This window comes from Notolepis coatsorum (genome assembly GCF_963971535.1).
Source record: "Notolepis coatsorum genome assembly, chromosome: 8".
Taxonomy (NCBI): Eukaryota; Metazoa; Chordata; class Actinopteri; order Aulopiformes; family Paralepididae; genus Notolepis; species Notolepis coatsorum.
In genome coordinates this window covers 48,019,072-48,036,586 of record NC_140172.1, presented here as the reverse complement: position 1 = coordinate 48,036,586, position 17,515 = coordinate 48,019,072, and the positions used below count along the sequence as shown (strand labels likewise).

The following is a 17,515-nucleotide window of genomic DNA, read 5'->3' as shown; positions in this document are numbered from 1 at the left end:
CACATTACGAGCACCAACCAACACTGGCAATATTTTATAGCCATTTATTTTACTACTTTTTCCGCTGGCAGCGCATATTGCCCACACAGCTAAAGGGGCGACCCATTCCTACTGTGTGTGTGCATGAGTGTGCACGTGTGTGTGCACGTGTGTGCTTGCACATTATCTTAATGAGCTAACACTGATTAAAACGTTCTGCGGAAGATTGTGCTGACAACGCACTGTCAAGTGATCTCAGTGCCAGCAATCAAATGCATACATACTGTATGAGTTTAGCTGTATACAAAACAAACAATAATTTATAAGTTGTATACATGGCAAAACATTTTACTCAAAAATAGATTGATGGATATGATGGAATCCAAACTGACACTCATTTTTACGATTGTTCATCTGTATGTGAACTCGACGTAACTGTAAATGAGGAAAACCTCAGTTGCCTTTCAAGTATAAATAAAGTTATTAAATGAAATTAAGTCACTATTATAATAATAATAATAATAATAATAATAATAATAATAATAATAATAATAATAATAATAATAATAATAATAATAATAATAATAATAATAATAATAATAATAATAATAATAATAATAAAACGTTATTTGTACCTTTCATACAGAAACTGCAGCTCAAAGTGCTTCACAACAGAAAAAAGACATAAAATGAGCACATAAAGTGCAGACAACTAAAACGAACTAAGATCACAATTTTTCACATTAGGATCTAACATCCCAACAGGCCAACTTGTTTATGGTTTAATTCAGTTTAAAAAAAAATATACACAATAATAGAAAGAGTAAGATAGAATAAACAGAGTCAAATAGTGCAATAGTGCAGAGCAATAAGTAGTAGAATAGAATAGACATGAAATGGGCACATAAAGTGCAGACATATAAAATATGGCCACTCTATTCCTAATCTCACACGTCTTAAAAGTCCCAATCAGTCACATCTACAATCACAGCCATTTAAAGAAGCGGAGAGAGAGCGAGTAAAGACAGCGGCGACGACACTGAGAAAGACGACCGAAACATCCTCAACATCACAGAGGCCTCTGAGGAAACCAGTTCACCACCGCAGTCCAACAATTACATCCCTTTCACAACATTCCCAGCATAACTCCCTCCCTCTCTCTCTCTCTTTCAGGATCATATATTAAAGAACAGCAGGGTGGAGGACATCTAAGAAGACATTTGTCACACGCTGAAAATAGAGTTTGAGAACTAGAGGAATTCCTATGATGATGTGAGCAGTGTTGCTCTTCAGTGTACACTAGATATTACCCCTCTCTAGTGTACTAGATAATGATAGTTAGAATTTAAAACTCACTTGAAGTCCCCATGGTTCAGTAGTACTTGCATGGTTCCGTTATTGACGCGGCACTTTCCTTTTGCTCGCAGTGAAAGTCTCTCTCCATCCCATAGTGCATCCACTACTACACCTACAGTCTCTCATCAAACTACTTAACAATATCTGGGCTTTCCTCCCCTCTCTCTCTCTCTCTCTCTCTCTCTCTCTCCCTCTCCTCTATCTCTCTCTCTCTCTCTCTCTCTCTCTCTCTCTCTCTCTCTCTCCTCTCTCTCTCTCTCTCTCTCTCCTCCTTTCTCTCCGGGCTCTAGCCTTCAGTCTGGCGTTTACAGCTCTCTGCCTTCCTCTCTCTCACTCCCAGACCCAGGTTCTTCTCTTCCTCTCTAATCTTCTCCTGGAATTCATAGTTTGCTTCATTGGCATGACGGGAAATAAACCTATGTAGCCAAAGCAATACAGTGCTTCTACTGAAATACAGTACTATTTTGAACAATGACAAATAGTCAGCAGTATGTCAACAATCTCTCTCTCTCTCTCTCTCTCTCTCTCTCTCTCTCTCTCTCTCTCTCTCTCTCTCTCTCTCCCCCCCAATAAAACCTCAATATTTCATTCCTTGTCCATCTGCTTTCCTCCTCTTTCCCATAAGACCCTCATTGTTCTCCAGTGTTCCTCCTACTAGACTGCAGTCAGAGCCTCTAACATCACATCTTCCTTCCTGCTGCCCAGCCCTGCTGTCGGCGCATCACTTCCACGGAGAGAAACTGCTTTATTCCAATTGGCTATTTTGTCAGCCAATCCCCACGACCACTGGCTGACTGACTTGAAGACTGCACTGACTGGTCATCAGTTTTCGGGACACTAACTTTACACGTCAGCTGAACCTACTGCTGGCAAGGCAAGCTAGGAGGCTCTGACCTCTGCTTCTCACTACGGAATAGGGTGTGAGGGGCCACTGTGTGTGTGTGTTTCTTTTGTGCATGTAAACTCACACACACACATAATCACTCACTCATTCACACAGATGTTGCTCCCAGTGAGTCAGAGAATGTAAAAATTGAGACAGAAAGACAGCTGTGTGTGTGTGCGCGTGTGTGTGTGTGTGTATGTACACACACACACACATATTGATACACACACACACACACACACACACACACACACACACACACACACACACACACACACACACACACACACAGCCTGATGTAAACAAGACAAACGTCTTTCTGCATCCCCTTAACAATTGTGTGTATTGAGCCGTACTGTGCTGTACACATTCTGCAATCTGTTAAATAAAGTAGTCATTCATTCATTCAACAATAACACTTGAACTGTTGAGAAGGGTCGACTCACCTAAAAGAAGCAATTTCAGTTCTCGGTGTGAGTCTTTTTTATCACGACGAAGTTGCCTCTCTATTTCCATGTGTATCCTGTGCCTTTCAATGTCCTCCCGACCCATACAACATTCATACATGGCTATAGAGGCGAGATCCTGGCTACTTTTAGGAAAGAATGAAACAACAGGTGCTGCTGCTAAAGTTGAAATGCGACAATGGATGGATAATGATTTGGGTACTTGTGGGAAACAACTCCTTTCCTGGAGAACAGGTGTTGCCAACTTTCAGAAGTCCTCCTCCTTCCCCGGAGTCGTGCAGCGAGTTCAGGTGCTTTTCACATTCCTCTCTGAGCAGGAGGCGGACATGAAACCTGCGCTCCTTTTGTTCTTGATAGGCAAGGCACCTTTGTGAAATGACTGTTTCTTTACAAGCTCGCCCTCCAATTGGATTAATATGCATAACTCATTTCCATTCCTGAATCCTGGCGTCAGACTCCAGTTGTGGTTCATCACAGCCACAGTCAATTTGACAACCTAGGATGGCTTAGAGTAGACGCCAGAGTACAGCAACGTGCAATGGGCCTGGTCTACAAGATACACTACACGACCAAGGTACCAACCCATGTACATGTCAAAATACTTCCCAAAGGTCAGTGAATACCACGATCACAACACCAGAGGGAGCTCCACAAATCATGTTAACCCAGATTCGGCTCAAACAAGGGACAAAACACGTTTAGCAATTATGCCACATCAATGTGGAACGCCCTACCCAAAGCTGTAAAGGAATGTGGATCACTACCCACTTTCAAAACCACTCTCAAAGAACACCTACGGGAGACTGCAATTCGAAACTGGCCCCTGTAAATGTCCTAACCCAACCCCCTCCAATGTACAGTAAATTACCAAGTATGGTTTTGTCAATATTCCAATGTACAGTTTTGCTTGTACAGTTGTACAAGCAAACCCCTCCTACCCAACCCCCACCTACCCACCTCCAATGTACAGCCCCTCCCCCATCTACCCAACCTCCTCCAATGTACAGTTTTTATGTCAAATGTATACTCTCTTTTCTGGACTCTTTTTGTATCACAAACAGTACTGTATTTGCAAATCTGGTATGTCATAAATGTATAGATGTAGCAGTACGGTCTATCTGTATGTCATGTATGTCATATATGTCCTGATGAATTGAAAATGGGGGACCCTGATGTAAACAAGACGAAAGTCTTTCTCTGGTCTGCATCCCCTTAACAATTGTGTGTATTGAGCTGTACTGTATTGTACCCATTCTGCAATCTGTTAATAAAGTTTTCAATCAATCAATCAATCACACACAGTGCCCTCTCACACTCTATTCTGCCACTGTGAAAACCCAGAGGGAGAATCACAGAGAGAAACACATACTACATACACTACAATGCTAAGAATATCCATTTGAACAAATCTTATTTTCTTAAAACAAGTTAAATGGGTTGAGATTAATTCAGAATTCCTAATCCCTAGCTGGTTCCTGGCTGTATATGTAGACAACGCTCTGCTTGCTTCATATCACAGGCGGGCAAATTAACATACACTGAAGTGAACTTTAGACCTCCTCGGTGATGGTATGTCATGTCATTTTATTTTACTTACTCAAAAGCATATATTACCTAAACATACAATTATAAAAATGTCAACGCAAGTCTGAATCTGTCTAAAATGAAATAACATGACATTCCGTCGCCCAGGAGATCTAAAGTTCACTTCAGTGTATGTTAATTTGCCTGGCTGTTATATGAAGCAAGCAAAGCATAGCGGTACATAGAGTGGCGTTTGATTGATTGATTGAAAACTTTATTAACAGATTGCAGAATGGTTACAATACAGTACAGCTCAATGCAAACAACTGCTAAGAGGATGAAGACCAGAAAAAGACTTTCGTCTTGTTTACATAAGGGTCCTCCATTTTCAATTCATCAGGACATTTATGACATACAAGACATACAAATATACGATAGGGGAGAACGGGGGACGTTGTCACACGGGTAGGTTGTCACATTCATTATATTTCACCACCAGAGGGTCCTGTCTCCCATATTCTGGTATTTAAATGTCGAGAATTGGGGTCAGAGTTCACCTACATTGTCATCTTTGGAGTGAAACAGCTGAACTTGAGGTGAGAGTACTTTTTGTGTTTTTCATGTCCATTTGTAAATATTCCGCTCCTCAGTATTTTTCTTCTAGGCTTTTACACAATTGGTTTATAATGAAACAATTATTACCCTTAAAAAGTGTGAAGGGATAGCTATAGTTTAGATTGTTGTTAGCTAGCTAAGTAGTTGTTAGATGGCTGTTAGACTTGATGCTATCAAGTAGGCTTGGGCGGTATGACTTTTTTCATACCATTATACCCTGATTACCTAATACCCCGGTATACGGTATATGAAGGTATGACTTTCATTATCATCAGCGGGGGGTGGCAACCCGTGTTACCAAGTAAACAAATCACGGAGATGGCCAGTTTGCCCGCAGCATCTAGTGCTAACGTTAAGCTCTCAGAATGGTAGCAGTTCGCCCGCAGCATCTAGTGCTAACGTTAAGCTCTCAGAATGGTAGCAGTCCTCCCGCAGCATCTAGTGCTAACGTTAAGCTCTCAGAATGGTAGCAGTCCTCCCGCAGCATCTAGTGCTAACGTTAAGCTCTCAGAATGGTAGCAGTCCTCCCGCAGCATCTAGTGCTAACGTTAAGCTCTCAGAATGGTAGCAGTTAGCCCGCAGCATCTAGTGCTAACGTTAAGCTCTCAGAATGGTAGCAGTTAGCCCGCAGCATCTAGTGCTAACGTTAAGCTCTCAGAATGGTAGCAGTTAGCCCACAGCATCTAGTGCTAACGTTAAGCTCTCAGAATGGTAGCAGTTAGCCCGCAGCATCTAGTGCTAAGGTTAAGCTCTCAGAATGATAGCAATTAGCCCGCAGCACCAGCAACGGTAAGCGTGTCTCATTTAATTTCACTCACTGAAGCGGGGTTCCCCTCTTCCTCCTGTGTGTAGACAACCAGCTCTGCATGGCTTGCCCCACTAGTGAGGACTAGTCTCGCCCTCTGCTGGCGCGTGTGTGCACTACAACAAAACTCCGTTTAGACGGTATTGATTTTCAATACCGTCGGTATTTCGAAATACCCCGGTATACCGTAATACCGTCATACCGCCCAAGCCTACTATCAAGACATTCCATGTTGGGGTTGGTCGTCACATTTTATTTGGGGTTGGTTGTCACATGGAGTGCCCAGACCCTACATTTGCCATCATTGTAACAAGTGAATGAGTGTTCTTATTTTTAATTTTTTTTATATAGGATGGCCTAAAGATGTGTTCCTGTTTATGTTAAGATGCATTAAGTTATGTATTTGTCAACTTGTCAATGCAATTAAACTTTCAAATTTAGTTCTGCCTTCTTGTCTTCTTTTTAAGATGTTTCCCATTAAAACACATGGTGACAACCAACCCCATAGTGTGTGACAACCATCCCCATGATGGGGTTGGTTGTCACAATGTGTCAGAGTGTCTTTGATAGGTGATTAACTCTTTGTTACAATACGTTGGAAAATGGGAGGGATACACATTTCAAGCCAACATCTTAAGCTTCAATTTAATGTAGGAATTACTATTGAAAGATGTTTTGATGATGAGCAATTCACACTAGAGTAAAAAGTGGGGAGTAGGGGGGGATTTTGACATTTACAGGGGCCAGTTTCTAATTGCAGCCACCCGTAGGTGCTCTTTGAGAGCGGTTTTGAAGGAGAGCAGGGATTCACATTCCTTTACAGCTATGGGTAGGGCGTTCCACATTATTGTGGCATAATTGCGAAACGTGTTTAATCGTCGTTTTGATGTCGTTTTGGCTTCTAGCCAAATTTGACATTTGAAATCAATCTGAAATACTTTTTGTCATTTGTGACAAAATCATCTAATTTGCGTGTCATTTGTGACACGCGCTGATGTTTTGGTCCGCATGTTGATCTTTGTCATTTTAGTACACCCCACCACCAAGCCTATAGATGGCGCTGTAGTTGAACAGGAGATAGAGGTTGTTGCTCTGGCTACAGTTCCTCAGAATAAACAAGCCACAGACTAACGTTAGCGTTAAAACCTTGTCCGTTATTCTCATTAATTCAGGTGGGTTAAACAAACTGTATAAACGCCATAATACCGTTGATTCAAATGTAACATTCATTAACAAGTCCACATTCTCCACCTTCAAATCCCACCTCAAAACCCACCTGTTCTCCCTAGCCTTCAACCTTCCCCAACCAAATCCCCTCCAACCTGTTTTGATGTTTGTTACTGTGGCTTTATGTTTCTGTGTATCTCATGCTGTTTTCCCTGTTTCCCCCGTGGTCTTATGTTCCTTTTGTTTTTCTGTTTCTCTGCCTACTGTCAGCGACTTCGGGTTCCTGAGAAGCGCTATACAAATAAAATTAATTATTATTATTATTATTATTATTATTATTATTATTATTATTATTATTATTATTATTATTATTATTATGTTATGTTGTGTCAATACGAACACGTTCTATATGTTATTTTAGTGAAAACCGGACTTAACGTCACCCGCTATTGTGAATCTAACAAGCTATTAGCTATCTAACGTTAACGGGTAACTTACAATCGATAATTTACGTATGTCACGGTTATTCGATCTCAGAATCTCTCCTTTTGGTCACAAATATACGAACTATGGTCTATGTGTAATACAATTGTATAGAAACAACTCACCAAAATTGACTATTGCACAACTGATTTGACCCCCCCCCCCCCCCCCTCCCTTGCCATTCTCACCACTGGGTACATACTGTACACAACTGGTGTGTGTGTGTGTGTGTGTGTGTGTGTGTGTGTGTGTGTGTGTGTGTGTGTGTGTGTGTGTGTGTGTGTGTGTGTGTGTGTGTGTGCAGTACAATCAAAGGATGCCAGAGCTCCTGTTGGCATGGGTACAAAGAGCTTTCCATTTGTGTCTGTACAGAATTTAATCAAGAGATTAATTGGCACACACACACACACACATTGGCATTAACTGGCCACAAAAGAAACACACACACAGACACAGACACACACACACACACACACACACACACACACACACACACACACACACACACACACACACACACACACACACACACACACACACACACACACACACACACACACACACACACACACACACACACACACACACACACACACACACACACACACACACACACACACACACACACACACACACACACACACACACACACACACACACACACACACACACACACACACACACACACACACACACACACACACACACACACACACACACACACACACACACACACACACACACTTCAGGTAGTAGTCAGGTCCAGAGTTAATACAGAGTGCTGCCCACCACCACAGTCCTCTCTAGTCAACTACCATGACCCGGCATGACTCCAGCTGTCTGAACCAGGACCGCAGGTGTGTGTGTGTGTGTGTGTGTGTGTGTGTGTGTTGTGTCTTTGTGTTTGTTGGTGTGTGCCTGGAAGCTGCAGTAGGGGGTTCCAAAGTAATTAATTACATAATAAGGATGCCAAGTTACATAACATGATCCCAACCCAGCTCCTTAGAAACCCGGCCCCCTGCAACTTATGCCATTGCTTTCTTTTGTCTCTCTCTCTCTCTCTCTCTCTCTCTCTCTCTCTCTCTCTCTCTCTCTCTCTCTCTCTCTCTCTCTCTCTCTCTCTCTCTCTCTCCCTCCCTCTCTTCCATATCCTGTCTTTTATCCATCCTCTGGAGGAGACCAATAACCTTGACTGCTTGAGTTAAGTCCTTCTCTCAGTGTGTCTTTTGTGTCTGTCTCACAGTGGTCTCGGGGCCCTTAAAGAGTGTTTTTATGACATCATTTCCTGTTTCCCAGGCGTGCAGAGTCGACCGTGCGGCTCAGAACACAGTAAACGGGAACAACACTTCCTGAAGTCAACTGGGATAATGACTGCAGCTCGTGTTAGACTGACTGACTTCAACCGGTCCATAGCCCAGTGTGTCCATGTGGACCTCACCCGGTCCATAGCCCAGTGTGTCCATGTGGACCTCAACCGGTCCATAGCCCAGTGTGTCCATGTGGACCTCAACCGGTCCATAGCCCAGTGTGTCCATGTGGACCTCAACCGGTCCATAGCCCAGTGTGTCCATTATACATTACTGTACATGTTGTGTTGTACATGTATGTATTTGTCTTTGTCCCTTTGTTCAAATATTAAAATTGAAATAGAAACCCTGACAAGCAAAACAAAGATTGATTGGTAGCTCAATGACAGTCAGAGGGTAATCCTTAGTAGAAAATCCTACAATTGTGTGCACTTTTATTCAGACAAACTCTCTAGGAAACTTGGAGATAAACGTGCAGATTTCTCAGACTAGACTCAAGACTATAGGGACGCAAGAGACGTTTTGCAAAAAGAAAGGGCAATTGAGAAGTGATAGTCCACCACATCAGGGCTAATACCAGACAGACAGAAAGACAGACAGATTTTGGACAGCAGCCATATTCCCACATAAGCAAAAGCACGTAATTGTCCATCTTTAAAGGTCAGAGGGAAAAGTAATACTTTTTTTCTTTTCTTTTTTTAAACAAGAGAGATGGTGGAAGGAGAATGGGAGGGAAGTCAGGGGGAATAATCGGCTACCGGCTATCATTTCACACTCTTGGGAATATAAGGCTACTGTAAAATAGAATCAATATGGGTAAGTATGAACTCACATGAACCGAGATTCTGTTGCACCGTTGGAGAGATGACCCGCCCAGGGGGATTGAACCACAGCAGCACAATAGCGTCGTCCTGATAGAGACACGGCTGTCCCCGGTTATCCCAGGACACCAGCAGCAGCCGTGTCACAGTGAGACCAGCTCATGTCTCTTACACTTACAGTGCCTAGAGTTTGTACTGAACTTGGCAGATCTGCTTTTGGCTTTTCTGCCCCTACATCATGGAATACCCTGCAGGAAACCCTGAAACTAGACACTGTAATGTCTATGGGTCGGTTTAGAACCGTAATGACCAATCAGGTCACCACAATATGTAATTGTTTTTAAATTATTACCTCTGTTTTCATTTTTTGCTATTTTATTCTTAAAAAAATATTTTTATATATGTATTTTAAAATGTGCTCTTAATTATTCTGATTGTTTGATGTCTTTATATTTATGAACGCACTGTGACACTTGTGAATGTAACATCTCGACGGCACTGTAAATTAGTTTAATTACTCATTGTATTATCGAGTATAAATAAAGATTGAATGAATGTTAACCCTTTCAGAGTGGACTTTTTTTGGAATGTTTTCCCAGAATTCTACAGTAGAATTCTGGGAACTTTATTTGGCCAATAGCCGTTGTGGCAGTACGTTCTCAAAATTAGAGACCATATAATATGAGAACAGGACAGATCTAGAATAAGAAGAAGAGGATGGGTCACAGCCCGTTCTCATGGAAGGTATTCAGCACTGACAGACGATGCTACTTCTTACAATGTGTGAATGTGAATGATTTTATTTTGGTCTTCTTTTACAAAGCAATAGTAGTAGAAAATGTATAAAAGAAAGAAAATTCCCAAAAAGGTGTAGGCTGAAGCCGAAGCTTATAATTGCCTACCCTTTTTTACATTACATTATTTACAAAAACAAAACAAAAAAAACATAATTCAGTACATAATTTTGCAAAAACAAAAGGTTACAAAAGTTTCATAGTTTTATATACAAAACGTATACACGTTTATTTATTTTGTTTTTTATATATATTTTTTGTCACTATTTTAATAGTTATGTTATAAGTAAGGGATAATGTATAGCTACGAGGTCATTGTCGCAAAATAATTGACCGACACGTAGTTTAAAATACCGAGCCGCCTCGGCGAGGTGTTTTAAACGTCAGTGAAGGTCAATTATTTTGCGATGATGACCGAGTAAAGCTATACATTATCCCGCTTATTACATGGCTAACTTACTAACACTATACCTAATTCATTTGACAAATCGCAGTTCTGTGGCTCTGTCAGCCCAAATAAAGTGATTATTATTATCGCGGGCAGCCTCTGTTCTGGCTCCGCTGTAATCGTCACACACACTCCGCTGTCAGTGCAGCCGCGGCAGGTGTGTCTGATTTGCTGCACTGATGTGGGCTTGATTGCGAACAGCTGCGCACATCGGTCATTATTGTCCCACAGCGGTCATTATTGTGTAATAATGACCGCTGTCGGGGGGCTATTGACCAATCACAAGCAAGAATTTCGACGAATGTGAAAACGCCATGTAATAATAAAATATAATTAGGATAATAATAAGGTTTTATATTTATGTATCACCTTTGTTATATTTGAATAATCTCTTACATTTATGTATCGAACTACACAATTTTTTCTTTTTTGTCACAGTTATTCCATAGTTTATGTGATTTGTCTCCCAGTCTTATAATTCTAGGGACAGATTAGACGTTGTAAGGAGATGAAGATCTCTTTAATTAAACATGTCAAGGGAGACCAGGTGGGGGTTGAGGTTGAGGAAGTGGTATATTTTGGTTATGCCAACACTCTCCAGCAGAGAGCGGTAGAGCTAACTCCTAGTGTTCCTCAATAATCATTATTTCTTTAGGCTATCATTGCTCAAAGGGTAGCCAGGCTGTAAACCTGCATGAGCTGAATGTTGTAGCCTGTATGCCTGCTTCATCAATTTAGGGCCAAACTGATTGGTAAACATAATAAATACACGTGTGGTACATTATTGTGTGTTCAGATTCAGAGTTTGATCTGTAGGTGGAAAATACACTATTTGGAACTGGAACGTTTTACTCCAGCGTTTACAAACATAAACAAACATCTTACAGCCACAAAATACAGCCGGAACAATATTAGCTGTTGTCAAGAGCTCAGTCAATCAACTAGGGAACAAAAAATTCTTTCCATCCTTTTGCTTACGTTTGGATCACTGATCAGGCCTTTAAATGACTGAAGGATATGAAGGATAACAGAAGCCGTGTACAGGAAGGTATAAATCTCAAACTGAAGGTTTGACAGGTGTTCAGATTGGGTGATCGAAAGTCGGTTTGATCCGGTCACTGAGTTCTCCCCTCCTGGCAATGTAGAATCTACCATCTGCTGAGAACTGGAATGTGACTGAGGAGCATGTGTGTGTGTGTGTGTGTGTGTGTGTGTGTGTGTGTGTGTGTGTGTGTGTGTGTGTGTGTGTGTGTGTGTGTGTGTGTGTGTGTGTGTGTGTGTGTGTGTGTGTGTGTGTGTGTGTTTGTGTGTGTGTGTGTGTGTGTGTGTGTGTGTGTGTGTGTGTATCTGTGTGTATCAGTGTGTGTGTGTGTGTGTGTGTGTGTGTGTGTGTGTGTGTGTGTGTGTGTGTGTGTGTGTGTCTGTGTGTGTGCGTGTGTGTGTGTGTGTGTGTCTGTGTGTCTGTGGGTACGTGTGTATGTGTGTCTTGTGTGTGTGTGTGTGTGTGTGTGTGTGTGTGTGTGTGTATCTGTGTGTGTATTTGTGTGTGTGTGTGTGTATCTGTGTGTGTGTGTGTGTGTTTCTGTGTTTCTGTGTGTCTGTGTGTCTGTGGGTACGTGTGTATGTGTGTATTGTGTGTGTGTGTGTGTGTGTGTGTGTGTGTGTGTGTGTGTGTGTGTGTGTCTGTGTGTGTGTCTGTGGATGCATGTGTCTGTGTGTCTTGTGTGTGTGTGTGTGTGTGTGTGTGTGTGTGTGTGTGTGTGTGTGTGTGTGTGTATGTCTGTGTGTGTGTCTGTGTGTCTGTGGGTACGTGTGTATGTGTGTCTTGTGTGTGTGTGTGTGTGTGTGTGTGTGTGTGTGTGTGTGTGTGTGTGTGTGTGTGTATCTGTGTGTGTGTATTTGTGTGTGTGTGTGTGTGTGTGTGTATCTGTGTGTGTGTGTGTTTCTGTGTGTCTGTGTGTCTGTGGGTACGTGTGTATGTGTGTATTGTGTGTGTGTGTGTGTGTGTGTGTGTGTGTGTGTGTGTGTGTGTGTGTGTGTGTGTGTGTGTGTGTGTGTGTGTCTGTGTGTGTGTCTGTGGATGCATGTGTCTGTGTGTCTTGTGTGTGTGTGTGTGTGTGTGTGTGTGTGTGTGTGTGTGTGTGTGTGTGTGTGTGTCTGTGTGTGTGTCTGTGTCTGTGGATGCGTGTGTGTGTGTGTGTGTGTGTGTGTCTGTGTGTGTGTCTGTGTCTGTGGATGCGTGTGTGTGTCTGTGTGTGTGAAACAGCTGTATGTGTGACAAATGGATCACAGTTTTACACGCAAACAGCACAAGCATGAACTTGCTTCAGCCTCGACATTCCATTCCATTCCTGCCCTCTCTCTCTCTCTCTCTCTCTCTCTCTCTCTCTCTCTCTCTCTCTCCACACACATAGTAATCTTTCATATGGTGCAGTGATCCTGTGTCTATACCTGATGTTTGATGCCAGGTTTGACAAACACACAATTTTCTCTTTATAGATGCCGAAAGCCAGACAAGACCTGACACATCTCTACTGGTGACCCAAGTAGCCAGTCAACCATGTTTCCACATCACAACAAAATATAGAACAGCAAAAAACAAAAAACACAACACAAGGTCTAACCTGAATGTGAGAGAACCAACACCTGCCACTGAAAAACTGGTTAATAGTAATGCTGTCCCTTTCTAGTCACCTAGACAACTAATCGCAGTTGACTGCAATCAATTATTGCTGTTGATAAATAGATTATAGTTATTTCCTTTATATTGATTATTGATTATTGATTTATAATCACGTAATAGTCACGTAAACTTTGTGTTTACTTGTCGGTCCTTGCATCAAAGACTAAGACAATATATTTCAGACTGGGGAAGAAAATAAATCCTCAATTGACCCATCTCAAACCCCGCCCTTTTCTTGATCCTCCAATTGAAGCAACAGTTGTGACTGGAGGATGGAGAAAAGAGGGCGTGGTAATGTGGTATGAAATAGGTCAATTGGACAGTAGAGAGACAGTGTTTCAACAGAGGGCTCTACGCTGTGACCGCGGACTGTAACTTTAATAAGCACTAGATTTCAAAAGGTTGAACATGAATGTATGCTTTCACAGAAGGATGTGGGAAACGTGTTGATTAAACAAACTACTTGATTAGTCAACAAACTCTTATGACTATTTCAGTGGAAGGCAGCCCTCGTATGTATGTATGTACGTACGTACATAGTACTGTAGACCTATCGTACGTGAAGTTAAGAACAAGAAGTAGGCACACATGAGGTAACCACTGGAACTGCCTAGAGCCTGCATTGTGACATCTCCATGACAACCAGGAAGTCCCACTGCCCACTCCCCTGAAAACATGGGTCATGTGACAGGAAGTTGAGGAAGCGCCCATGGAATACAAAGCTGAAGAGTGGGGAAAGAAGACAGGAGACAGAAACAATAACAAACACAGCATAGAAAACTATGCTTCTCGGCTTTCCTGATAGGAATACTGTAACACAGCTCATCTTGTGGAGGAAAGCCTCACAAGTTCAGCTGAAAGGGCCACAAAGGGGGGGGATTTGGTATATTTGGTATCTTGTGTTATCTTGTAATATAGAAGCTCATGTTAAAATAAGCATAGCTACTTGAAAAGAACATAAAGAAACAGAGGAAGGATGTTTGCTTCTGTCTCTCAGCCAAATAGGCTTTCCCTGAGAATAAATATATTTCTGTTCTAGCTCTACCCTATAGCCTGTGAGTGGAAGCCTTTCTTAGCAGCCCTGCATTTCCCCAAGGGGATCAATAAAGGAATATCTTATCGTATCTAATCTTAGCCACTGAAAGGAGAAAATAATACCCTGTTCAGATCCAAGCATACAAACATTTGCTAATCACGATATTTATATATATATACCGATATCCCACTGACCCTAGCAGGCTCATTTTCTTAAGATAGCGGAAAGATAGTAGTACATGAAACTAAACATCTTGAGGAATCCACACATGCCAGCCATGTCATGCTAGCTCACTGGCAAAGTGGTTCGACCTTGCTCCAAATTCAAAGATTTTGCATGAACATTTTCAAAGGGGTCCCTCGAAATTTTACCCAAAGATATGTGAATGATAATTGGCAAACTGGAACCATACAAGTCTCTTAACAGCCATGGCCAATTTATGCTAGTCCTTTGCAGATTTAAGCCCAAACCATGCAGTCTTTTGCATGCAGTAAAGATTATTATTAATTATTTATAGTTATTTTCACCTTTTTTGTAAGTAATACAGTATGTGTACTATAATAAAGTGTATTAAAATGTAAACTACATTACAGCACATATCTGTGAGGTATCACTCCACTACATATCTTTGTCATAACTCTTAAAGGAACACACAAATGTGGGCGGCTACGTGGCGCAGTGGGCAAGGCGCTCGCAACGAATGCTGGAGACTAGGCTCGAACAGGATGCCTCCTGACGCTATGATCGGGCGTTGTGACAGCGACTCCTACAGGGGCGGTTGGTGAGCCCTGCGCAGGAATCAAGTGTAGAGTAGTGATCTAGATGATCGGGCGTTGTGACAGCGACTCCTACAGGTCGGTTGGTGCGCGCCGCCAGTAGAATCAAGAAGCGACGGGGCGGGGCCCCTCCAAAGCCAGACCCCCGACGCTGAAAGATCGAGCCGCGCAGGTGAAAAGATGCGACGGCTGTTACCTCGAGTATCGGAGGGGACTCGTGCTATGTATGACTTAGTCCACATTGCAGCCGGCTTGTGGGAGGCAAGAAACAACGTTCGAAGACAGGGGAGGGTTGAATTGGACAATATGAAAATTGGGATGGGAGAAAAATAGAAAATGGAAGAAAAAGTGGATAAAAAAAAAGAACACACAAATGTTATGGAGAATGTGCTTACCGTCTTCTCAAACAAGAAGACCGATACCAATTTCCTCTCTGTGCATTCAGTAGAAATCTATCCGGCTGCAAGCTAGCCTAGCTTAGCACACATTAATGGAAGTGGATATGCTGTGGCTAGCCTAGGCATTGGCCACAAACACCTCTCCCAGAGTTTTAAGCTATGCTAGCCGCTACACATCCACTACCCAGCCGGATAGCTTTCCTACTGAATGCACAGAAAATAATTTGTGCACAAATATCACCTTATATATCGAAAATTTTACTCTGAAATACAAATATTGGTATTGGCATCTGTTCGAAAATCCAGTATTGGCTGTATATATATGTAATATACAGTATATGTAATAGCAAGTCCTATACAGCTCCATAAAAGCTTTTATATATATACAGTATATACATATGCAGTATGCATATATAATGATATTATATATTATCACCAAAATTCCATCCATTCTCCCCTCAATATCCAGCTGTGATCCTCTGATCAGATGAACGTTGTGAAAAAATTTGATGGCTAAAAAAGCTTATCAATCCTCTACCTCTGGCTATATACCCAACAACCAAAACACACACACACACACATTCGATCCCATCAAACCTCTGAAACTAACACGGGGGGCGTTGTCATCACCAGGTGATCTACAGGTCCACGTTCTCTAACCTTGCTCCAGCCTCCGCAGCAGCTGTTGCCGGGCGATGATGCGTGACAGGCGCAGGGCGGAGCGGCGCGGCGAGGCGTATCCCCAGCCTCAGTAGAACTGCTGTCCGTCTGGCGTCATGGCTCCCAGGCAGCCGTCTCGTTGCTGCCACCGTCGCCGTCACTCTCGTCGCCGTCTCCCTCTGTGCTGGTGTCCATGATGTCCGCCGCGCCGTCCTCCATGTCTGCGGCACCGGCCACGTCTCTCCCTCCCACAGTGTAAACGCCGTCCATATTGTCCGGAGTGTCCGTGTTGTCCCTTCTCACGCTGTCCACACCGTCAGCAATGGCTCTTATAATGTCCACAGTTCCGTCTGCAGTGTCTCCAGCGTCTGCAACACCACGCCGGTCTGGTCTGCTTTCACTCTTCATCACCCTGTCTACATCCTCTTCATCGTCTGCATGGTCTGCTGGTGAACCATACATGGTTCTGTGGTGTCGACCACTATAGCCCCAAGGCTAGCACTGTCCTCCGCCTCCATGATGGACTATCTCTCTCTCTCTCTCTCTCTCTCTTGTTAATTATAACTCTCTCTCTCACCCTCCTCCCTGAGTATGTCTTTACTGCTCGCTCCTCCAGAATTCCTGCCGTTGACACGCTGCTCTCGCAGCAACACTACAAGCTGAATCAACTCTCCACCACTCCTAGTTCCTCCCTTCAGCTCAGTCAACGCCAAACAAGTCCTCTCTGTCTGCTACAGACAAACACACAAACTTCACCTGACTCACCTAGCAAACACCGGCCCCCCTCGCACGCACACACACACACACACACACACACACACACACACACACACACACACACACACACACACACACACACACACACACACAGACAGACAGACAGACAGACAGAGACAGACAGACAGACAGACAGACAGACAGACAGACAGACAGACAGACAGACAGACAGACAGACAACAGACAGACAGACAGACAGACAGACAGACAGACAGACAGACAGACAGACAGACAGACAGACAGACAGACAGACAGACAGACAGACAGACAGACAGACAGACAGACAGACAGACAGACAGGCAGACAGACAGACAGACAGACAGACAGACAGACAGACAGACAGACAGACACACCACACACACACAGACACACGTGTTCATACAGACAAGAGTTCTCATCTGAGATGAGAGAAAGGCTCAGAAACTCTTGCTTCCACCTATTCCTTCCTTTTGGTCACATGACCAGCGGTGCAGCCAATGGCGTGCTATTTCTGGGAACACTGCCCTGCTTCCTGAACCTGTGCCAGCGAAGCT

At 42.9% G+C, this 17,515-nt stretch overlaps 1 protein-coding gene across 1 annotated transcript in view; it reads right to left on the bottom strand.

Annotated features, from left to right (window-relative positions):
• The window catches only part of stard13a (StAR related lipid transfer domain containing 13a), a 41,867-nt gene extending 24,909 nt beyond the window's left edge, over positions 1 to 16,958 (bottom strand). Inside the window, 5 exon segments of the mRNA XM_084320811.1 lie at positions 16,158 to 16,206; positions 16,208 to 16,272; positions 16,275 to 16,296; positions 16,298 to 16,340; positions 16,343 to 16,958. Coding sequence (XP_084176937.1) covers positions 16,158 to 16,206; positions 16,208 to 16,272; positions 16,275 to 16,296; positions 16,298 to 16,340; positions 16,343 to 16,667 — 504 coding nt within the window. The 5' untranslated portion in view covers positions 16,668 to 16,958.
• Between the last annotated feature and the right edge of the window lie 557 nt (positions 16,959 to 17,515).